Source organism: Odocoileus virginianus, chromosome 21 (assembly GCF_023699985.2).
Source record: "Odocoileus virginianus isolate 20LAN1187 ecotype Illinois chromosome 21, Ovbor_1.2, whole genome shotgun sequence".
Lineage (NCBI taxonomy): Eukaryota > Metazoa > Chordata > Mammalia > Artiodactyla > Cervidae > Odocoileus > Odocoileus virginianus.
In genome coordinates this window covers 36813790-36838303 of record NC_069694.1, presented here as the reverse complement: position 1 = coordinate 36838303, position 24514 = coordinate 36813790, and the positions used below count along the sequence as shown (strand labels likewise).

At 36.2% G+C, this 24514-nt stretch overlaps 1 protein-coding gene across 1 annotated transcript in view; it reads left to right on the top strand.

Annotated features, from left to right (window-relative positions):
• The window catches only part of STPG2 (sperm tail PG-rich repeat containing 2), a 597856-nt gene that overhangs the window by 315442 nt on the left and 257900 nt on the right, over nucleotides 1-24514 (top strand). Inside the window, exon 13 of the mRNA XM_070452400.1 lies at nucleotides 10423-10538. Within this exon, the coding sequence (XP_070308501.1) occupies nucleotides 10423-10538 (116 nt within the window). The remainder of the gene's footprint in view (nucleotides 1-10422; nucleotides 10539-24514) is intronic.

Below are 24514 nucleotides of genomic sequence, written 5' to 3'. Positions count from 1 at the left end.
CAAAGAATTGATGTTTTTAAACTGTAGGGTTGGAGAAGACTCTTGAGAGTCCCTTGGACTATAAGGAGATCCAAGCAGTCCATCCTAAAGGAGATCATTCCTGAATATTCATTGAAAGGACTGATGTTGAATCTGAAACGCCAATAGTTTGGCCACCTGATGCGAAGAACAGACTCTTTGGAAAAGACCCTAATGCTGGGAAAGATTGAAGGCAGGAGGAGAAGGGGACAGCAGAGGATGAGATGGTTGGATGACATCACTGACTTGATGGACATGAGTTTGAGCAAGCTTTGGGAGGTGGTGATGGTCAAGGAAGACTGGCATGCTGCAGTCCATGTGATAACAAAGAGTCAGACATGACTAAGCAACTGAAATGAACTGAACTGATTTTGTTTTTGTAAAGAGAAGTCAAAAATATGATAAAGCATACCAAGAAATTTCAGTTAACCTGATGGACATGAGTTTGAGCAAGCTTTGGAAGGTGGTGATGGTCAAGGAAGACTGGCATGCTGCAGTCCATGTGGTAACAAAGAGTCAGACATGACTAAGCAACTGAAATGAACTGAACTGATTTTGTTTTTGTAAAGAGAAGTCAAAAATATGATAAAGCATACCCAGAAATTTCAGTTAAAAGTCTACCTATCATTAGGTCTCTGTCATTTTTTCTCATTACCTATATGGTGAATTTAATAGGTTGTGCAGTTCTGTGATCATGATCTGAAGTGCCATTTAAGCAAATCAAGTTTTAGAAGCAGGAGAGGAGCATTGAGAGCAGGAGAGGAGTGGTTTTGACCCTGATGATAATACTTCCTTGTGTACTAATCTTTTGTCTTTGCTATTATTCCATTTGTAGAGTCAAAGAATAAAATCAGTGTGAAAAAATGTGTTCTATGAAACCTAAACTCTCTAAATGACATTTCAAAGCCATGCAGTCCATTTCAGTGAACAGTTTTCTAGATGGTTTTTTAATGTCTAAAGATATACTTACATAAGGGATATTTACTTTCCAGTATTTTTCTGTCACCTTCATATGAAATAAGGACTCTGTATTCATCAGCAAAATTGACTACATAATTTATAAATTTTGGCTCATTATAAAGATAGCCATTTTTAAAAATCTGAGGTTTTGCAACTTTATTCATAGACAGATTTATTTTTGAGTCCACTCTTAGTGCACTTAAATCATTTTCATTTTAAATTACTCATTGTTCCTGTTATCTCCCATTTTTGCCTTATAGCATTGGTTGACATTTCAGAGTGTGTGAGTGGCATAGGGCTGGAAAATATGTAATTATAAGAATCACCTGCTCTTGAATTTTCCATTATATAGTAGTCATGATTCAGGCAGACTTTTCATAGGTGTTTGATTTGGAATGAGAAGTTTTTCTTCTTCTATGACCTGTGATTAAAATGTGGCCTTTTGGTAAATAAATAGAAGGTAGTTTCTGCATAATCCAGATGTGAATCAGAGCTGGTGAAGCAATGTAAACCTTTGACCTGTATCATATAAGCAGTAATATATGTAATTGAAAATTTATTTTAAAATTAAATGCAGTAAACCTTTTCTTTAATGCTCTGTAGCTCAGAGCAGTCTAAGTGCTAAAATTCAGCAAGCTGCATATTAAGGAAAGTTTTGCTTCACTTAATATTCTTCAAAGGAATTCCAGTAAAAGAAAATCTACTACAACTTCATTTGAATATTTTCTTTTCTTTTAATGAGTTATAACCATGATCGTAAATATTTATCAGCATTATGATAAATAGTATTTAGCATTATGCCTTTCACATTATGGTAAAGGCAGGGGATAGACTATACTTCATAACTGAAAATGGAACACCTTTACAGTAGTGTTTGGATAATAGCCTTACCTATTGCATTAATTTTTATAAATCTTTATGGTTAAAGTTGAAATTTTCAATTAATTGTGGAATTATGTACCCATTTCCTGATGGTAGTTTGTGGTTTTTTTTCTGGATATTGCAGCAACTGGTACATTTTCCTATGCATAGTTAATTTGTGTATTTAAGATTTTCTGTTAAGATACTATTTTGTATATATACATTATTTCTCTGCACTGTAAATATAAATTGCTTTGGTTGTTTAGTTACCAAGGTGTGTACAACTCTTTTGTGACCCCATACAGTGTAGCCTGCCAGGCTCCTCTGTTACGTGGAATTTCCCAGGTGAGAATACTAGATTGAGTTGCCATTTCCTTCTCCAGGGGATCTTCCTGACCCAGGGACTGAACCCGTGTCTCTTGCAATAGCAAGTGGATTCTTTACTGCTGAGCCACCAGGGAAGCCTTATAAATATAAGTTAATATCATTTCAAAGAGTTGGACATGACTAGCGACTAAACATCAGCCCACTGTCTTAGTCACTGTGGACTGCTATAACAAAAGTACAATAGATTGCATGATTAAACAAAATTTATTTCTCATAGTTCTAGTATCTGAGAAGTTCAAGATCAAGGTGCCCAGGGTTCTGGCTAAATCTATTCCTAGTGAGGGCCCTCTTCCTAGTTTGCAGATAGACATCTTACTTTGTCTTCACATAAGAGAGAGGCGGGGAGGGAGGGGGGCGGGAGGGGAGGCAGGGAGGAGGGAGAGAGAGAGAGAGAGAAAATAAGCTCATTATGTCTCTTACAAGGACAATAATCCCATCATAAAGGGCTCCACCCTAATGAACTAATTACCTCTAATCCCCATCTCCAAATACCCTCACACTGGGGATTAGGACTTCAAAATAGGAATTGTAGAGGAACAGAAACATTCTGTTTGTGTTCTGTTCTGTAGCAGTCTCACAAGGGCTTTATAACTTTGGATATCTATCCTGTTAATTGAATTGATATTAGAATGATTAATCTAGAGTCAAATGTTACATTTTATTTAAAATTTTGAAATGGCCTTTGTAAATGAAGCTCAAGCTTTAAAAATGTTTCATGTGAACCTATCAATTCTAAAATACATTAGATTCTAAAATATCAACAAGAATCTATTCTTCAAAGTAAGTGGTTTCAAATTGCATGTCTCCTAGGGAGATAGAGGCATTAATTTTGTATCCTATTAATATCTTTATATCTATTCTACTATTTCACTATTTATGTTCATTGTCAATATTCTGTGCTTCAAGTTTTTATTCCCTTCCCCCACAGTGTCTTTTTAATGCCTTCTAATGTAGTTTCATTTGTCACCACTCTTCTAAAGTTACATTCTATATGCACTACTTCCCTGCTTCCCTGGTGGCTCAGATGGTAAAGAATCTGCCTGCAATTTGGGAAACCTGGATTTGATTGCTGGGTTGAGAATATCCCCTGGAAAGGGGAATGGTGACCCACTCCAGTATTCCTGCCTGGAGAATCCCATGGACCAAGGAGCCTGGTGGGCTACAGTCCGTGGTGTTGCAAAGAGTTGGACACAGCTGAGTGACTCAGCACAGTACATACACTCTACTATAAATCTCCTCTTGAAATATTTGATATGGTAGACCTCTAACCCTCTTCATGCACTTCTCTGGTGGTTTAGTGGCAAAGAATCCATCTGCAATGCAGGAGATGTGTGTTTGATCGCTGGTTTGAGAAGATTCCCTGGAGAAGGAAATGGGTACCCACCACTGTATTCTTGCCTGGGCAATCCCATGAACAGAGGAGCCTGGCAGGCTGCAGTCCATGGGGTTGAGGAAGAGTCAGACACTACTTAGTAATCAACAACCCTCTTCATATATGAGACATGGAGTGTTATAGACAGTAAGTGTGGGTTACCATGGAAGTGGAGAAAAAAAATGGCCTCTTTCTATTTATTGTCTATGATGTTGTAGCAGCTAGGTTTATAAACTAGACTGTTTCCTTGTTTGACTCTTCTGTTCCCTCTCTCTGCGCATTCACCCAAGTTCCACTTCTCAGTTACTTAGTTTTCTCTCTCCATGGTCTTTCACTTAGAGAAACCTCAACTATTGCCTCTACATAAGTAACTCCATTCTTTCTCTCCAGGTCAGCTATCTCATGAGTTTCAGTTGCATATCTACAATTGTCCTCTGGATATCCTGCATCTTTTCATACATAACTGGCTCAAAATCAAGCCCCAAATCTTCCTCTGCTCCTTCTTTCTGTGTTTCTTTATTACCATCACAATATTACCTTTCTCATAGCCACTATTCATTTTTATCTCCTTTCAATCACTGTATATACTAAATGTTTATTGCATTTCTTAGAAAGTATTCTGAATTGTTCTTCTTTTTCCTTATCAATGTTGGTAAACTCCTTGCTAGTAACCCTGAAATAGAAAATCTATAAGCCATTTCATTCTATTAACTATTGCCAGAGTTTATTTCTTAATTATCTTTTTCTTTATGAATCTCCTTTAGTCTAAAATCTTTGAGGGGTAGACTATGGAAGTGGTTTTTAAAAATTTAGGGCAGATAACCTGCCCAGGTTGGGTACATGAGACCATGCTCGGGCCTGGTGCACTGGGAAGACCCAGAGGGATCGGGTGGAGAGGGAGGTGGGAGGGGGGACTGGGATGGGGAATACATGTAAATCCATGGCTAATTCATTTCAATGTATAACAAAAACTACTGTAATGATGTAAAGTAATTAGCCTCCAACTAATAAAAATTAAAAAAAAAGTTTTATAAAAAATTACTGAACAACTTTGGTTAGATAAAATTTTACACGGAACCCAAACAAAACAGTGAATCTGTAGTTGTTTTGGGTGAAAATATTTAAGCGTTAAGTGTTAGTTGCTCAGTCGTGTCTGATTCTTTGCGATCCCATGGACTGTAGCCTGCCAGGCTCCTCTGTCTGTGGAATTCTCCAGGCAAGAATACTGGAGTGGGTTGCCATTCCCTCTTTCAAAATTTTATTTGGGCTCTCCCTACACATTGTCCGCTGGGCAATTCTTTGGAATTTTTGAACATTTTAGAATACAATTTGAAACTGTTGAATCTAGTACAAAATCTTTATTTAGGATTTAGGCTTGTTCCATTCAGCCAATCTGTTTACTCCATACAGCTGTTCCATAGTTGTAAATTCCTTTGTGCCTTGACTTCTATCATGTTTAGTGCTCAGTATGCTGTAAGACCACCATTCTCCTTCTTTAAATCTTGTTCATATTTCCAATGCAATTCAGTCATCGCCTCTTCACTAAACATATGAATGTTGTTCAGTCGGTAAGTTGTGTCTGAATCTTTGTGACCTCATAGACTGTAGCATGCTAGGCTTTTCTGTCCTTCACCATCTCTTGGAGTTTGCTCAAATTCATGTCCATTGAATTGGTAATGCCTTCCAACCATCTCATCCTCTGTCATCCCTTTCTGCCTTCCATTTTTTGTCCAACATCAAGGTTTTTCCCAATGAGTATGAATGAATGAGTATGGATGAACATATGAACGAATATTTAGGAAATAAGACTTGGGTATCTCTTCTAACAATGTAGATATATTTTGAGTGGGTATTATTTTCTTTTTTTGGAAATTACATGTGTCTTACATTTAATTACTATGTTAGCAGAGGTCCCTGCAAGTGAATCTTGGGGATATTGCGGGTTTGGTTTCAGACTACCACAACAAAGCAGATATCCTAATAAAGAGAGTCACACAATTATTTTTGGTTTTCCAGTTCATGTCAATGAATGACAAAAACAACTACAATGTTGTAAAGTAAATAGCCTCCAACTAATAAAAAAAAAAGTTATGTTTACACTATAGTGCAGTCTATTAAATATGCAATAATTTTTTGTCTAAAAAATATACATACCTTCATTTAAAAATGCTTTATTGCTAAAAAAAGACTACACATCATCTGAGACTTCAACATGGGATGCTCTTTTTGTTGGTATAGTGTCTTCCCTTGATATTGTGTGGTGGTTGCTGAAGGGCTAAGTGGTTGAGGCAGTTTCTTAGAATTAGACAATAGTGAAGTTTGATGCATCAATTACCTCTTCCTTCCACAATTTTTTTTTCTATATCACACATGCTGTTTAGTAGCATTTTACATACAGTAGGACATCTTTCAAAATTGGAGTCAATCCTCTCAAACCCTGCTGCTGCTTTATCAACTAACTTTATGTAATACTTTAAATCCTTTGTTGTCAAAATGTTAACAGTCTTAACAGCACCTTCACTGGGAGTAGAATCCATCTTAACAAACCACTTTCTTTGCTTATCTATAAGAAGCAACCGCTCATTCAGTTAAGGTTTACCGTGATGCTGCTGCTAAGTCGCTTCAGTCGTGTCTGACTCTGTGCGACCCCATAAATGGAAACCCACCAGGCTCCCCCGTCCCTGGGATTCTCCAGGCGAGAACACTGGAGTGGGTTGCCACCTCCTTCTCCAATGCGTGAAAGTGAAAAGTGAACGTGAAGTCTCTCAGTCGTGTCTGACTCTTAGTGATCCCATGGACTGCAGCCTACCAGGCTCCTCCATCCATGGGATTTTCCAGGCAAGAGTACTGGAGTGGGGTGCCATGAGATTGTGACAATTTGAGTTGTATCATCAGACTTCATTTCTAATTTTAGTCCTCTTACAATTTCCACATCTGCAGTTTTTTTCCTTCACTAAATCTTTATTGCTAAAGAAAGACTCAGTCTTTCTGAGTCATTCAGTCATTCAGATTCTTCCAACTAACTCCTGCTATTGTTGATATTTTTACCACTTTCCATAAATTGCAACTGTTCTTAATGGCATATGCAATGGTGAATCCTTTGCAGAAGGTTTTTAATTGACTTGGCTGCTTCCCTGGTGGCTCAGATGGTAAAGAATCTGCCTGCAATGCAAGAGACCCAGGTACGATCCTTAGGTTGAGAAGATCTCCTGAAGAAGGCAATGTCTGCCCACTCCAGTATTCTTGCCTGGAGAATTCCATGGACAGAGGAGCCTGGTGGGCTACAGTCCGTGGGGTCACAAAGAGTCAGACATGACAGAGTGACTACTTTCACATCTGTGGATGGAATCAGTATTGATGGCAGCTAGATCCATTTGGAATATATTTGTTAAATAATAAGATTTGAAAGTCAAACTGACTGCTTGATCCATGGGCTGCAGAATGAATGTTATGTTAGCAGGCATAAAAACATCATTAATCTCATAGTAAAGCTTCATCAGCATTCTTGGGTGACCAAGTACACATCAGTATTTGGTAATATTTTGAAAGGAAACTTTTTTTTCCCCCCTAAGCAGTAGGTCTCAACAGTGGGCTTGAAATATGCAGCACATTGTTAACAGATGCTGCATTATCCAGGCATTATATAAGATAGTTCTTAAGGGCCCTAAGGTTTTTGGAATGGTAAGTGAGTATTAGGTTCAACATAAAGTCACCAAGTATGTTAGCCTCACCAAGAGAATCAGCCTGTCCTTGAAACTTTGAAGATAGCCATTGACTTCTCCTCTTTAGCTATGAAAGTCCTAGATGACGTCTTCTTTCAAAAGAAGGCAGTTTTTTCTACATTGAAAATCTGTGGTTTAGTGTCTTACCTTCATTAATTATCATAGCTAGATCTACTGGATGACTTGCTACAGCTTCTGTATCATCACTTGCTACTTTACCTTGTAGTTTTATGTTATGGAAATGGCTTCTTTACATTTACCAGCCTCAGTTAGCTTCAGACTTCATCTGGCACTTTCTCAGCTCTCTCAGCCTTCATGAAATTGAAGAGAATTAGGCCTTGCTCTGATTTAAGCTTTGGCTTAAGGAAATGTTGATCTCTACCCATACCACTAGAAGTTTCTCCATATCAGCATTAAAACTGCTTAGCTTTCTTATCATTCATCTGCTCACTGGAATAAGACTTTTAAATTCCTTCAAGAATTTTTTCCTTTGAATTTATGACTTGACTAGTGCAAGAGGCCTGGTTTTTGGTGTGTCTCAACTTTTGACATGCCTTTCTCAAAAAGTTAAATCATTTCCAGTTTTTGAATTAAAGTGAGAGTCATGTGACTTGTCCTTTCACTTGAACACTATGGTAATAACCCATGATAGAGGTACAGATTGGCCTAATTGTATTTTTATTGTGTCTCAGGAAATAGAGAGACCCAAGGAGAAGGAAAGAAATAAGGGAACAATCAGAACACATGCCACATTTATCAGTTAAGTTTGCCATCTTATATGGGGATGATTTATGGTACCCTCAAACAATTACAATAGTAATATCAAAGGTCAGTTCAGTTCAGTTGCTCAGTCATGTCTGACTCTTTGTGACCACATGGACTGCAGCACACCAGGCTTCCCTGTCCATTACCAACTCCCGGAGATTGCTCAAACTCATGTCCCTCGATTTGGTGATGCCATTCAACCATCTCATCCTCTGTCGTCCCCTTCTCCTCCTGCCTTCAATTTTTCCCAGCATCAGGGTTTTTCCAATGAGTCAGTTCTTTGCTTCAGGTGGCCAAAAAATTGGAGCTTCAGCATCAGTCCTTCCAGTGAATATTCCGGATTGATTTTCTTTATGATGGACTGGTTGGATCTTCTTGCAGTCCAAGGGACTCTCAAGAGTCTTCTCCAACAACACCACAATTCAAAAGCATCAGTTCTTCAGTGTTCAGCTTTCTTTATGGTCCAACTCTCATATCCATACATGACTACTGGAGAAACCATAGCTTTTGACTGGACAGACCTTTGTTGGCAAAGTAATGTCTCTGCTTTTTTTTTTTTTTTTTTGTCTCTGCTTTTTAATATGCCATCTAGGTTGACCACAGCTTTTCTTCCAAGGAGCAAGCATCTTTTAATTTCATGACTGTAGTCACCATCTGCAGTGATCTTGGAGCCCCCCAAAATAAAGTCTCTCACTGTTTCCATTGTTTCCCCATCTATTTGCCATGAAGTGATGGGAATGGTTGCATGATCTTAGTTTTCTGAAAGTTGAGTTTTAAGGCAACTTTTAAACTCTCTTTTACTTTCACCACGAGATTCTTTAGTTCTTCTTCACTTTCTGCCATAAGGGTGTTGTCATATGCATGTCTCAGGTTATTGTTATTTCTCCCAGCAATCTTGATTCCAGCTTGTGCTTCACCCAGCCCGGCATTTCACATGTTGTACTCTGCATATAAGTTAAATAAACAGGGTGACAATATATAGCCTTGACGTACTCCTTTTGTGGTTTGGAACCAGTCTGTTGTTCCGGGTCCAGTTCTAACTCTTGCTGTTTTACCTGCATACAGATTTGAAGAGGCAGGTCAGCTGGTCTGGTATTCTCATCTCTAAGAATGTTCCAGAGTTTGTTGTGATCCACATAGTCAAAGGCTTTGGTGTAGTCAATAAAGCAGAAGTAGATGTTTTTCTGGAACTCCCTTGCTTTTCCAGTGATCCAGTGGATGTTGGCAATTTGATCTCTGGTTCCTTTGCCTTTCCTAAATCCAGTTGAACATCTGGAAGTTCATGGTTCACATATTGTTGAAGCCTGGCTTGGAGAATTTTGAGCATTACTTTGCTGCATGTATGATGAGTGAAATTGTGCAGTAGTTTGAATGTTCTTTGGAATTGCCTATCTTTGGGATTAGAATGAAAACTAACCTTTTCCAGTTCTGTGGCTACTGCTAAATTTTCCAAATTTGCAGGCATGTTGAGTTCAGCACTTTCACAGCGTCATCTTTCAGGATTTGAAATAACTCAACTGGAATTCCATCACCTCCACTTGCTTTGTTCATAGTGATGCTTTGTAAGTCTCACTTGACTCTGCATTCCAGGATGTCTGGCTATAGGTGAATGATCACACCATCATTGTTATATGGGTCATGAAGATCTTTTTTTGTATAGTTCTTCTCTGTATGCTTGCCACCTCTTAATATCTTTTGCTTCTGTTAGGTCCATACCATTTCTGTCCTTGATTGTTCCCATCTTTGCATGAAATACTCCCTTCGTATCTCTAATATTCTTGAAGAGATCTAAATTGTTTTCCCATTCTATTGTTTTCATATATTTCTTTGCATTGATCACTGAAGATGACTTTCTTATCTCTCCTTGCTATTCTTTGGAATTCTGTATTCAAATAGGTATATTTTTCCTTTTCTCCTTTGTCTTTAGGTTATAAAAAGGTCACTGATTACATATTACCAAAACAGATATAATTTTAATAATGAAGAAGTTTGAAGTATTGTAAGAATTACAGGACCAAATGCTTTAAAAAATGGTGCTGATAAGTTTGCTAGAAGCAGGAATGCCACAAACCTTCAATTTGTTAAAAAAAAAAAAAAGAAGAAGAAAAACATAATATCTGAAAAATACAATAAAGCAAAGTGCCATAAAATGAAGTATGTGTCTGTTTTATGCTTATCTTATTTGAAATCCCTGAGCTGAATGACTTTAAGCATTCAAAAGGATGGGTTCAAGATTGTTTGATGCCAAATTTAAATCAGATCTAAGAATAATATCCATGTGACCAAAATCAATAATTTAAAATGTGCTTTATTATTTTTACATTTGTTTTCTCTTAGGACCTACAACATACAGTCCTGTTTTAAAGAAATCCTGCTTTATACCCTCATTTGTTAAAGCATCAAAGCGTTTTAAAGATTCCAAAGAGATTACTCCTGGCCCAACGACATACGAGGTTTGTCAATAGTACTTCTCTTTTAATAATAACATAAGAATGAAAAAATTTCCAGAACGTTACTGGAAATGTCTTCATTAAAGTCCTTTCCATATGATCTATTCTTATTACTAACCAAAATCTTTTAGCTGATAATGACTTTGTAAAAAATATATTCTGACATTCCTTAAAGATTTAAGAATTATTTAACAACTCATATATAAATAGCCTCATCAGCATTAATGTGTATGTGTATATATGTATATAATTTTATATCTCTGCAACTGTAAATATTTACTTGTCTACGTACACAAATTGAAATTCAAAATGTTTATTGAAATTAAGAATTTATGAAAGAGCATGCAAGAAGAAAGCTGTGCAGATCTGGAAGAACAGGTTTGATCTTTTATTTTCTTTTAATAAATGTAGATGGTTTAGATTCATAATAAATAAATGTCTCATTCTGTTATGGGTCTTCTGATTGTAAGAAGGAGGTTGAAATAAACTGCAGGGTTTTAGAAATTGTGTTCACTATAGGCTTTAATACCTGTTTGGGGTGAAAAGGTCTTCCCATTGACTTATAGCAGTTAATTTAAGAGTGCAAGCCATAGTGAATGTTCTTATATGAGAGAGTTAATGACAAATTTATTTGTATTGAATGTATGTTTTTCTACTTATTTAAACTGTCATAATCCAAATAGTTTTTCAGCATTCTGTCAAAAGTACATTGATAATATAATACCAAGAAAGGAAGAATATCAAGTAAATTATGAAAAACTTGTTATTTTTACCCGTTGGCTGTTGATTTTCCCAGAAGATCACTGTTAATGTCTATTGATAAGCAAATAATTTTATAAGACTTACTTCAGAAAGGGAAAATATGCTAGATAGAGCCTTCATAGTAGTTCAGAATGTGAAAGTGAAAGAATGATACATTATATATTTAATGTTTTAGAGCCTTGGCTGTGTAATATAAGGCAAGACTTGCAGATTAGAAACTTGCAGTTATAAAGATTTGGCAAAGTTTATGACATCTTTACTCTTGATTGTTGGGTATAGTGAGGAAGGGTCTTTAAGCATGTATTGCTCAGTAAACTATTAGTCTTAATGAAGTAGGTTAGGTATTATAGATGTTCATAGTTTGATCATATTAAATCATATTAAATCCTTAGTTGATTGCTTCCACACTCCTTTTTAAAAGTGATTTTAATGGTGTCCATAAAATACAAATGCCAGTAAATCTGATACTACCTTTTTCATTTTGTGATACACTTGTCAGAGATGATGTACCAATTAGTCTTCCTTGTATTTAAAGATACTTTTCCTTTTTCCTTTAACTGAGATTTAATAATGTTATTTATACTTCAATAATTTGTTGTGGAAAATTATTTTCCACATCAGAAGAAAACATTTATGGATTGAACAATGAGGTATAATTAAGGTAATGCCTAAAGTTTCAAACCAATATATCCATACATTATATAGTATATATAATACTACAGTGCTTGGTCACTTTTCTGTTGAAAGCTACCTGTATTTTTTTGTCTTTGCAACACCATTTGTTTCATAATTTGTTCTGATTTTTTAATTTGACACTTCTCTTTTCCTTTATCATGTTTAATAAATTTAAATGGATGACCTAAAAGCATATTTGCCTTAAATATTTTACTTTTTTGATAGAAAAAGATGATTCTAGAAATTTATAACACTGTTTTAAGATAATATGGGATTCTATTTGGAAAATACTTAAATGTATATAATGTCTGCCATCAAGATGGTTAGAGGTTTTTTCAGTATCTCATGTCCATTTTGGATTCCAACTGTCGAATGTTCCTTTTCTTTACATCCTTACCAACCTTTGTTATTCTTGTGTTTTTGATGATAACTGCCAGTTGTGAGGTGATATCTCACAACTCATGGCTGCTTCCATGTCTTGGCTATTGTAAGTAGTGCCACAGTGAACACTGAAGTGCATGTATCTTGTTGGATTGTGGTTTTATCCAGATAGATCTCCAGGAATGGGATTGGTGGGTCATGTGGCAGCTCTATTTTTAGTTTAAAAAACTAAAGAACCACCATACTGTTCTCTATAATGACTGTACCAATTTACGTTCCTATCAACAGTGTAGGGGGGTTCCATTGTCTCCACACCCTCTCCAGCATTTATTGTTTGTAGACTTTTTGATGATGGTTATTCTAACCATGTGAAGCGACACCTCACTGTAGTTTTGATTTGCATTTGTCTAAGTAGTTATGTTGAGCATCTTTTTCATGGGCTTTTTGGCCATCTATATGTCTTCTTTGGAGAAATGTCTATTTAGATCTGCTCATTTTTTGATTACTTTTTTTCCTTCCATTAATCTGCATGAGATATTTGTGTATTTTGGAGATTAATTCCTTGTTGGTCTCATTGTTTCCAAATATTTTCTCCCATTTTGAGGGTTGTCTTTTTTTTTTTTGTAATGTAAAAGCTGTTAAGTTTAATTAGGTCCCATTTGTTTATTTTTGTTTTTATTTTCATTATTCTAGAAAGTAGATCCCAAAAGATATTGCTGTGATTTGTGTCAAAGAGTGTTCAGCCTATGTTTTTCTCTAAGAGTTTTATACCATATGGTCTTACATTTAGCTTTCTAATTCATTTTGAGTTTATTTTTGTGTATGGTATTAGAAAATTTTCTAATTTCACTCTTTTACATGATGCTGTCCAATTTTTCCAGCATCACTTATTGAAGAGACTGTCTTTTCTCCATTGTATATTCTTGCTTCCTTTGTCATAGGTTAATTGGCCATAGATGCATGGATTTATGTTTTGGCTTTCTCTCCTGTTCCATTGATCTGTAAGTCTGTGTGACAGTACCATGCTGTTCTGATTACTATAGCTTTATAGTATAATCTTAAGTCATGAAGCCTGCTTCCTTAAGCTCCTTATTTTGTTCTCAAGATTCCTTTGACTATTTGGGGTCTTTTGTGTCTCCATACAAATTTTAAGGTTTTTTCTTCTAGATCTGCAAAAGTGCCATTAGTTATTTGATAAGGATTGACTTGAATCTGTAGATCACCTTGGATGATAGTATAGTTATTTTGACAATATTTGTTCTTCCAATCCAAGTACATGGTATAGGTATATGTCATCTTTGATTTCTTTCATCAGCATCTTATAGTTTTGAGAGTACAGGTCTTTTGCCTACTTAGGTACATTTATCCCTATGTATTTTATTCTTTTTGAAACAATAATAAGTGGGATTATTTCCTTAATTTCTCTTTCTAATCTTTCATTGTTAGTATACAGAAATGCGAGAGATTTCTGTGTATTGATATTGTATCCTACAACTTTATCAAATTCATTAATGAGCTCCACTAGTTTCTGGTAGCATCGTCAGGATTTTCTATGTATAATATCAAGTACCTGTAAACAGTGACAGTTTTACATTTTCTTTTACAGTTTTGATTCCTTTTATTACTTTTTCTTCTCAATTGCTGTGACTAGGACTTTCAAAACTATGGTGAATAAAAATGGTGAGACTGGACATCTTTATCTTGTTTCTAAGAGGAAATGTTTTCAGCTTTTTACCTTTGAGTATGATGCTATCTGTGGGTTTGTCATGTATGGCCTTTATTATGTTACGGTATCTTCCCTCTCTGCCCACTTTCTAGAGAGGTTTATTTTTTTTTTTTTTCATAAATTGATGTTGAATTTTGTCAAAATCTATTTCTGCATCTGTTGTGATGACCATAAGGTTTTATTCAATTTTTTTTTAATGTGAAGAATTGATGCTTTTGAACTGTGGTGTTGAGGAAGACTCTTGAGAATCCCTTGGATTGCAAGGAGATCCAACCTGTCAATCCTAAAGGAAATCAGTCCTGAATATTCATTGGAAGGACTGATGCTGAAGTTGAAGCTCCAATACTTTGGCCCCCTAATGTGAAGAACTGACTCATTGGAACAGACCCTGATGCTGGGACAGATTGAAGGCAGGAGGAAAAAGGACGACAGAGAATGGCATGTTTGGAGGGCATCACTGACTCGATGGACATGGAGTTTGAGTGAGCTCAACTTACTCAAGTTGGTAATAGACAGGGAAACCTGGCATGCTGCAGTCCATGGAGTCACAGAGACGGACACGACTGAGCGACTGAACTAAATTGATCAAAGGGATTGATATTGTGGGTATTGAAGAATCTTTGCTCCCTGGGATAAATCCCACTTGATTATGGTGTATGATCTTTGTAATATATTGTTGAATTCAGTTTGCTTAGTATTTTGTTGACAGTATTTGCATCTATGCAGAAGCTTTTTAGTTGGATGTAGCCCCACTTCTTTATTTTTGTTTATACATTTGATGTCATATCCAAAAAAATCATTGCCAAGACCAATGTCAAGAAACTTTTCCCTATGTTCCTTCTAGAAATTTTATGGTTTCAGGTGTTCAAGTTAAGTCTTAATCCATTTTGAGTTAATTACTATGGGTAGTATAAATAAGGGTTCTGGTGTACTTCCAGTTTTCCAAGCATCACTGATAAGAGGATAACATCTTTTCCCATTGTGTATTCCTGATATCCTTTTCAAAGATCAGTTGACTGTATAGGAAACAGGTCATTCTGGGCTCTCAAGTTTTTCCATTGTTTATGTCTTTTTTAATGTCAGTTTTGACTACTATAGCTCTGTGATAGAGTTTGAAATCAGGAGATGTGAGGTTTCTAGCTCTGTTGTTCTTTCTTAGGAATCCCTTGGCTACTCGGGATCTTACATGATTCCGTACAAATTTTAGGATTATTTTGTCTGTTTCAGTGAAAATGCCTTTGAAATTTTGATAGAGATTATATGAAGTCAATGGATGACTGCATATTATAGAGTGCATATTCTAATATTATTGATTTTTTAAATTCTTGGACGTGGGATATCTTACCATTTGTGTCTACTTCAAATTCTTTCATCAGTGTCTTATAATTTTCAGTGTACAGATATTTTATTGTCTTGGTTACCTTTATTCCTAAGTATTTTCTTATGTTTTATGCTATTGTAAATGGGGTTGTTTCCTTTGTTTTTTAGATAGTTTGTGTTAGTGCATAGAAACATAATGACTTTTATATGTTCAGTTTTCATTCTGCAACTTTTTTGAATTCATTTATTTATTATTTTATTGTATTTCCACTGATATTTTTGTGGCATCTTTAGGATTTTCTATACATTTATTTCATCTACAGTTCAGTCCACTTCAGTCGCTCAGTCATGTCTGACTCACTGCGACCCCATGAACTGCAGCACGCCAATCCTCCCTGTCCATCACCAACTCCTGGAGTCCACCCAACCCATGTCCATTGAGTCAGTGATGCCACCCAACCATCTCATCCTCTGTCATCCCCTTCTTCTCCTGCCTTCAATCTTTCCTGGCATCAGGGTCTTTTCAAATGAGTCAGCTCTTCACATCAGGTGGCCAAAGTATTGGAGCTCAGCTTCAACATCAGTCCTTCCAGTGAACGCCCAGGACTGACCTCCTTTAGGATGGACTGGTTGGATCTCCTTGCAGTCCAAGGGACTCTCAAGAGTCTTCTCCAACACCACAGTTCAAAAGCATCCATTCTTCAGCACTCAGCTTTCTTTACAATCCAACCCTCGCACCCAACATGACCACTGGAAAAACCATAGCCTTGACTAGATGGACCTTTGTTGGCAAAGCAATATCTCTGCTTTTTAATATGCTATCTAGGTTGGTCATAACTTTCCTTCCAAGGAGTAAGCGTCTTTTAATTCCATGGCTGCGGTCACCATCTGCAGTGATTTTGGAGCCCAGAAAAATAAAGTCAGCCACTGTTTCCACTGTTTCTCCATCTATTTGCCATGAAGTGATGGGACATCTACAAACAGAAATAATTTTACTTCTTTCTTTACAATTTGGTTGGCTGTTATCATTATTTTTGCCAAATTGTTCTGGCTAAAACTTCCAGGGTATGTTAAATAGGTGTAGTTAATGTGGTCATCATTGCCTTTTCCTGATCTTAGCCAGAAAGTTTTTAAGTTTTTACTGTTGAATATAATGTTAGATGTAAGTTAGTCATAATTGGCCTTTATTATTTCAAGGTATTGTACATTTATTCTATACCCAAATTGTTGAGTTTTTTTTTTTAAATGAAAAAATGTTGAATTTTGTCAGATACTTTTTTGTATTGAGATGATCATATGATTTTTTTTTTTATTGTTTTAATGTGTACATCACATTTATTGATATGTGTATGTTGAGCCACTTTATCTCAGGGATGAATCCCATTTGCTAATGGTATATGATCATTTTAAGGTGCTGTTGAATTTGGTTTGGTAGCTTTGATATTTTGTTGAGGTATTTTGCAAGTATATTCATCAGGGATATTAACCTGTAGCTTTCTCTTTTTGTAGGCTTATCTAACTTTATTTTCAGGCTAATGCTGGCCTCATAAAATGAGTTTAGGAGTATTCTCTTCAATATTTTGGGAGAGTTTGAGAAGGATTTGCATTAATCATTTAAATGTTTGGTAGAATTCAATAGTGAAACCATCTGGTCCTATTCTTTTGTTTATTGGGAGATTTTTAGTTACTGCTTCAATCTCCTCAGTCATTCAGTTTTTGTTATTGTTTTGTTTTTCTAGGCTACACTGGGTCCTCGTTGCTTTATGTGGGCTTTCTCTAGTTGCAGTGAGCATGGCTATTAGTTGCAGTGCACAGGCTTCTTACTGTGATGGCTTCTCTTGTTGTGGAGCACAGGCTTTAGGCACGTGGGCTTCAGTAGTTGTGGCACATGGGCTTAGTTGCTCTGCGGCATGTGGACTTTTCCTGGATCAGGGATTAAAACCATGCCCCCTGTATTGGCAGGCAGATTCTTATCCACTGTTCCACCAGGAAAAGTTCAGTCATTAAATTTTTTCAGATTTTCTATTTCTTTATGATTCAGTCTTGGTAGATTATGTGTTTCTAGGAATTTATCCTTTTTTCCCCCTAGATTATTCAGTTTGGAAGTGTACAGTTGTTTATATTAGTCTCTTGTGATCCTTTTTATTCCTGTGTTATGAGTTGTAATATGCCCTCTTTCATTTATAATTTCATTTATTTGAGTCTTCTCTCTTTTTTCTTTTGTCTAGCTAGAGTTTGGTCAATCTTCTTTATCTTCTCAGAGTACCAGGTCTTTCTTTTGTTAATCTTTTCTGTTGTTTTCTTGGTTTCTATTCCATTTCTGCTCCAAAACTTGTTATCTCTTTCTTTTTACTGACTTTGGTCTTAGTTTGTTCTTCTTTTTCTAGGATGTATAGTAGATTTATTTATGACTTTTCTTTTCCTCTTATGTGGCATTTCTTCCTATAAACAGTTTTCACTACATCTCCCAAGTTTTGGTATGTTATTTTGCCAGTGTTTGTTTGTTCCAAGATAAATATGTATTTTTGGCTACAGTGTGTGACTTGTGGGGTCTTAGTTCCAGAACCAGGTATCAAACCACATCCCCTGCTATAAAAGTGCAGATCCTAACCACTGGACTGCCAAGGAGTTCCCTCAAGATATTTTTTGACTTCCCTTTTGATTTTTTTTTTTTGACCCATTGTTGTTTAGGAGTATGTTGTTCAGTTTCCAGATATTTGTGAATTCTCCAGTTTTATTCCATTATTGATTTCTGATTTCATAGAATATGAAAATATCAGATTTTGTATGATTTCAGTCTTCTTAACACTTGCAAAGGCTTGTTTTGTGGCCTAACATAATTTCTCCCGTAGACTGTCCCATGTGCCCTTGACAAGAATATGTTCTGTTTAGATGGAGTGTTCTTTGTATGTCTGCTGAGTTCACTTGTCTAAGATGTGTTTTAAGTCTAAGACGTATTTTAAGTCTAGTATGTGTTTTGTTTCTTCATTGATTTTGTATGCATTTTATGATAGTATGGTATTGAAATCCCCTACTATATTTGGATTACTGTCTATTTCTCTTGTAAAATATAATAATTTTTTCTTAATACATTCAGGAGCTGTGATTTTGGGTATATATATATTTACAGTTGTTATATCCTTTGGATGAACTGACCCCTTTAGCATTATGTAATGACCTCTTTTTGTCTCTTTTTACATCTTTTGAATTAGGGTCCATTCTATCTCTTATAAATATAGCTAGTCTTGTTGTCTTTTGGTTTCCATTTCCATGGAATATCTTTTTCTATAGCTTCACTTTGAGTCAAGTGTCCTTAAAGCTGAAGTGAGTCTTTTGTAGGAAACACATATTTGGGTCTTTTTTTTTTTTTTTAATCCATCTAAGTCACTCTATGCCTTTAGATTAGATAATTTACTAATTCTATCTTCCTGTTTCCTGGCTGTATTGTAGTTTCCTTTCTTTTTTCTTCTTTTGCTTAAGAGCAGTGCTTGGCATATAACCTGACTCAATAAATGTTTGTTCAATGTTTGAATGGATTTTAACTTTTTTTCCATGCCATGTTTCTAGTTAGATATTTTACAAGTTTAATTTTTATCTTTAGTATCATCTACAGCATTTTTAATTCTACTCATGCTTTTCTTTAAGATCTTATCTTTTTTAAGAGCAGGTTAGATTTGCAACAAAAATTGTGAGGGAAACACAGCTATTTCCCCTACCCCTATACATGCATATCTTCTCCCGTTATCCACCAGAATTATTTTCCAGAATTGGACTTTTTTTTTTTTTTTTTTTTTTACCAAGGATGAACCTATATTGACACATTGTAACCACCCAATGCCCATAGTTTACTTTAGGATTCATTCTAAATGTTGTATGTGTTATATGGGTTTTGACAAATATATAATGATACATACCATCATTATAATATCACACAAAGTATTTCTAGCAATTTTCTTTTTTTTCTTTCCTTTTTTTTCCATTTATTTTTATTAGTTGGAGGCTAATTACTTTACAATATTGTAGTGGTTTTTGTCATACATTGATATGAATCAGCCATGGATTTACATGTATTCCCCATCCCGATCCCCCCGTACAAAGTATTTCTACTGCCTTAAAAATTTTCTGTTTTCCGCTTATCTTCCTATCCACTGACAACCACTGATAATTTTATGATCACTGTTTTTCCTTGTCCAATATCTTATATACAGTATATAGCCTTTTTAGGTTGACTTATTTCACTTAGTAGCATGCATTTAAAGTTATATATTTGATTTTTATATTTTAGCTGTATTTAATTTTTTAATGTAATGAAACAAGGACAGTTGTCTGGATTTTGAAGCATTATCTGCTTCAACAGGAGTGGTTTCATATTCTATCCTTAGTAGAATTACACATTTTTATACAATTACATCAGAGAAATATTTCCACTGCTTAAAGTTAAAAAGAAAAATTTAAAGTAAAGCCACAGTTAAAGAGAAAAGGTAGGTTCATTGGTCTAAGAGAAAACTTACTGACTTCAATCATTAATAACTGAGATATAAGGATAAAAGTTACTAAAACTATAGGACCGAAAAAAGTACCCAAAAGCCTTTATTGCTGTACTTGCCAAATAGTTGGATCCATAAATTAGAGTTATTACTAGTAGTATTTCATGGCTATATTCATTTATCTCTAGTTTATAAAAATGAATCCAGTCTGCCCCAGGCTCTGAGGATCTAAAAATGACTCAAATATGTAGCCATCAGGTATGGAGAAAAATATAGATATTTTAATTATAATAAAGTAATTATTATCTTGGAATAAGATAATACATTGGAATAAGATAATACATTGAAACATGTATATTATCTAGGGTGAAACAGATCACCAGCCCAGGTTGGGTGCATGAGACAAGTGCTCGGGGCTGGTGCACTGGGAAGACCCAGAGGGATCGGGTGGAGAGGGAGGTGGGAGGGGGGACTGGGATGGCGAATATATGTAAATCCATGGCTAATTCATTTCAATGTATGACAAAAACTACTGTAATGATGTAAAGTAATTAGCCTCCAACTAATAAAAATAAATGGAAAAAAAAGAGATAATGAATAAAAGACTGACATAACAATGAAAATAAATCAAAAGGACAACAACAACAACAACAAAATGGTATCTGGATATAAGCTAATCAGATGGAGTTAGGAAATCTTCTGAAAGCATTTTATGTGGAATATGAGATTAGTGGGAGTTTTCTATTTGTATAAGCTAAAGGAGCCTGTTGTAGGCAAAAGAAATGATATATAAAAATTCAAACACTGAAGAATAAAATATTGACTGGCAAGCCTTTTTATTCACTGTTTTTAAATATAAGATGGATGGCAGGACATTACCCATGTAGACAATGCTAGATAACAAATTGTATTAAGCAATATACAGCCTTTGTATTATTCCCTTATTTTAGGTAGACACTTGTGATTTCTGAATACAAGTACTATTATATATTAATAGAAATAAAGCAAAATCCAGTTTTCACTTTTTAATATTTTATATTATTTTTCTTTTTCCCTTGATATATTGATAATAACTAATGATAAAGGTTGATTTAAACTATGTAATTTTTGGATGAATGTTCTTAAGTTTATTTTCAAATGCCCATATTATTTCTGTATAAAATATTCTGTTATAGCTCTCAATCAGTCAGTCAATTCAGTCACTTGGTCATGTCTGACTTTTGCAACCCAATGGACTGCAGCACGCCAGGCCTCCCTGTCCATCACCAACTCCCAGAGCTTCCTCAAACTCATGTTCATTGAGCCAGTGATGCCATTCAACCATCTCATCCTCTGTCATCCCCTTCTCCTCCTGCCTTCAATCTTCTCAGCATTAGGGTCTTGCCCAAGGCGTCAGTTTTTTGCATCAGGTGTCCAAATTATTGGAGTTTCAGCTTCAGCATCAGTCCTTCCAATGAATATTTAGGACTGATCTCCTTTAGGATTGACTGGTTGGATCTCCTTGCAGTCCAAGTGACTCTCAAGAGTCTTCTCCAACACCACAGTTCAAAAACATCAATTCTTCAGCACTCAGCTTTCTTTATGGTCCAACTCTCACATCCATACATGACTACTGGAAAAACCATAGCTTTGACTAGATGGACCTTTGTTGGCTAAGTAATGTCTCTGCTTTTTAATATGCTGTCTAGGTTGGACATAGCTTTTCTTCCAAGGAGCAAGCATCTTTTAATTTCATGGCTGTATTCACCTGCTGCAGTGATTTTGGAACTCAAGAAAATAAATTATGTCACTGTTTCCATTATTTCCCCATCTGTTTGCCATGAAGGATAGGACATGATGCCATGATTATAGGTTTTGAATGTTGAGTTTTACGCCAACTCTTTCACTCTCCTCTTCCACTTTCATCAAGAGACTCTTTAGTTCCTCTTTGCTTTCTGCCATAAGTGTGGTATCAACTGCGTATCTGAGGATATTGATATTTCTCCTGGCAAACTTGATTCCAGTTTGTGCTTCATCTGGCTCATCATTTCACATGATGTATTCTGCATATAAGTTAAATCAACAGGGTGACATTATATAGCATTGATATACTCATTTTCAAATTTGGAACCAGTCTGCTGTTCCATGTCCAGTTCTAACTGTTGCTTCTTGGCCTGCATATAGATCTGTCAGGAGGCAATTAAGGTGGTCTTGTATTCCATCTCTTTAAGAATTTTCCACAGTTTGTTGTGATCCACACAGTTAAAGTCTTTAGTGTAGTCAATAAAACAGAAGTAGATGATTTTCTGGAACTCTTGCTTTTTCTGTGATCCAACGGATGTTGGCAATTTGATCTCTGGTTCCTCTGCCTTTTCTAAATCCAGCTTGACCATATGGATATTCACAGTTCACATACTATTGAAGCCTGGCATGGAGAAATTTGAGCATTACTTTGCTAGAGTGTTTGATGATTGCAATTGTGCAGTAGTTTGAACATTCTTTGGAATCACTTTTCTTTGGGATTGGGATTGGAACTGACCTTTTCCAGTCCTGTGGCCACTGCTGAGTATTCCAAATTTGCTGGCATATCGAGGGCAGCACTATCCCAGCATCATCTCTTAGGATTGATGAAGCTCAACTGGAATTCCATCACCTCCACTATCTTTGTTTGTACTGATGCTTCCTAAGATCCATTTGACTTCACATTCCAGGATGTCTGGCTCTAGGTCAGTTATCGCACCATTGTCATTATCTCGGTAATTAAGATCTTTTTTGTACAGTTCTTCTGTGTATTCTTGCCGCCTCTTCTTCATATCTTCTCCTTCTGTTAGTTCCGTACCATTTCTGTCCTTTATTGTTCCCATCTTTGCATGAAATATTCCCTTTGTGAAAGTTGCTCAGTTGTGTCTGACTCTATGTGACCCCATGGACTATACAGTCCATGATATTCTTTAGGACAGAATACAGGAGTTGGTACTCTTTCCCTTTTCCAGCGGATGTTCCCAACCCAGAGATTGAACCCAGGTCTCCCGCATTGCAGACAGATTCTTTTCCAGCTGAGCCACAAGTTCAATTCAGTTCAGTTCAGTCACTCAGTCATGTCCAACTCTTTACCAGCCCATGGACCGCAGCACGCCAGATATCCCTGTCTACCACCAACTCCCGAGTTTACCACACTCACGTCCATTGAGTTGGTGATGCCATCCAATCATCTCATTCTCTGTCATCTCCTTGTCCTCCCACCTTCAACCTTTCCCAGCATCAGGGTCTTTTCAAATGAGTCCATTCTTCACATCAGGTGTACAAAGTATTGGAGTTTCAGCTTCAGCATCATTCCTTCCAATCAATATTCAGGACTGATTTCCTTCAAGATGGACTGATTAGATCTCTTTGCAGTCCAAGGGACTCTCAAGAGTCTTCTCCAACACCACAGTTCAAAAGCATCAATTCTTTGGTGCTCAGCTTTCTCTATAGTCCAACTTTCATATCCATACATGACCACTGGAAAAATCATAGCCTTGACTAGATGGCCCTTTGTTGGTAAAATAATGTCTCTGATTTTTAATATGCTGTCCTGTTTGGTCATAACTTTTCTCCCAAGGAAGTAGCATCTTTTAATTTCATGGATGCAGTCACCATCTGCAGTGATTTTGGAGCCCAGAAAAATAAAGTCTGTCACTGTTTCCCTATCTAATTGCCATGAAGTGATTGGACCAGATGCCATGATCTAAGTTTTCTGAATGTTGAGTTTTAAGCCAACTTCTTCACTCTCCTCTTTCACTTTCATCAAGAGGCTCTTTAGTTCTTCTTTGCTTTCTGCCACAAGGATGGTGTCATCTGCATATCTGAGGTTACAGATCTTTCTCCCAGCAATCTTGATTCCAGCTTGTGCTTCACCCAGCCCAGTGTTTCTCATGATATACTCTGCATATCAGTTAAATAAACAGGGTGACAGTATACAGCCTTCATGTATTCCTGTCCCTATTTGGAACCAGACTGTTGTTCCATGTCCAGTTCTAACTGTTGCTTCCTGACCTGCATACAGATTTCTCAAGAGGCAGGTCAGGTGGTCTTTTATTCCCATCTTTTGAAGAATTTTCCACAGTTTGTTGTGGTCCACACAGTCAAACGTTTTTGCATAGTCAGTAAAGCAGAAGTAGATGTTTTTCTGGAACTTTCTTACATTTTTGAGTATCCAGCAAATGTTGGCAATTTGATCTCTGGTTCCTCTGCCTTTTCTAAAACCAGCTTGAACATCTGGAAGTTCACGGTTCACATACTGTTGAAGCCTTGCTTGGAGAAATTTGTACATTACTAGTGCGTGAGATGAGTGCAATTTTGCGGTAGTTTGAGGATTCTTTAGCATTGCCTTTCTTTGAGATTGGAGTGAAAACTGACCTTTTCTAGTCTTGTGGCCACTGCTGAGTTTTTCAAATTTGCTGGCATATTGAGGGCAGCACTATTCCAGCATCATCTTTTAGGATTTGAAATAGCTCAACTGGAATTCCATCACTTCCACTAGCTTTGTTTGTAGTGATGATCCCTAAGGCCCACTTGACTTCCCATTCCAGGATGTCTGGCTCTAGGTGAGTGATCATAGCATCGTGATAATCTGGGTCATGAAGATCTTTTTCGTATAGTTCTTCTGT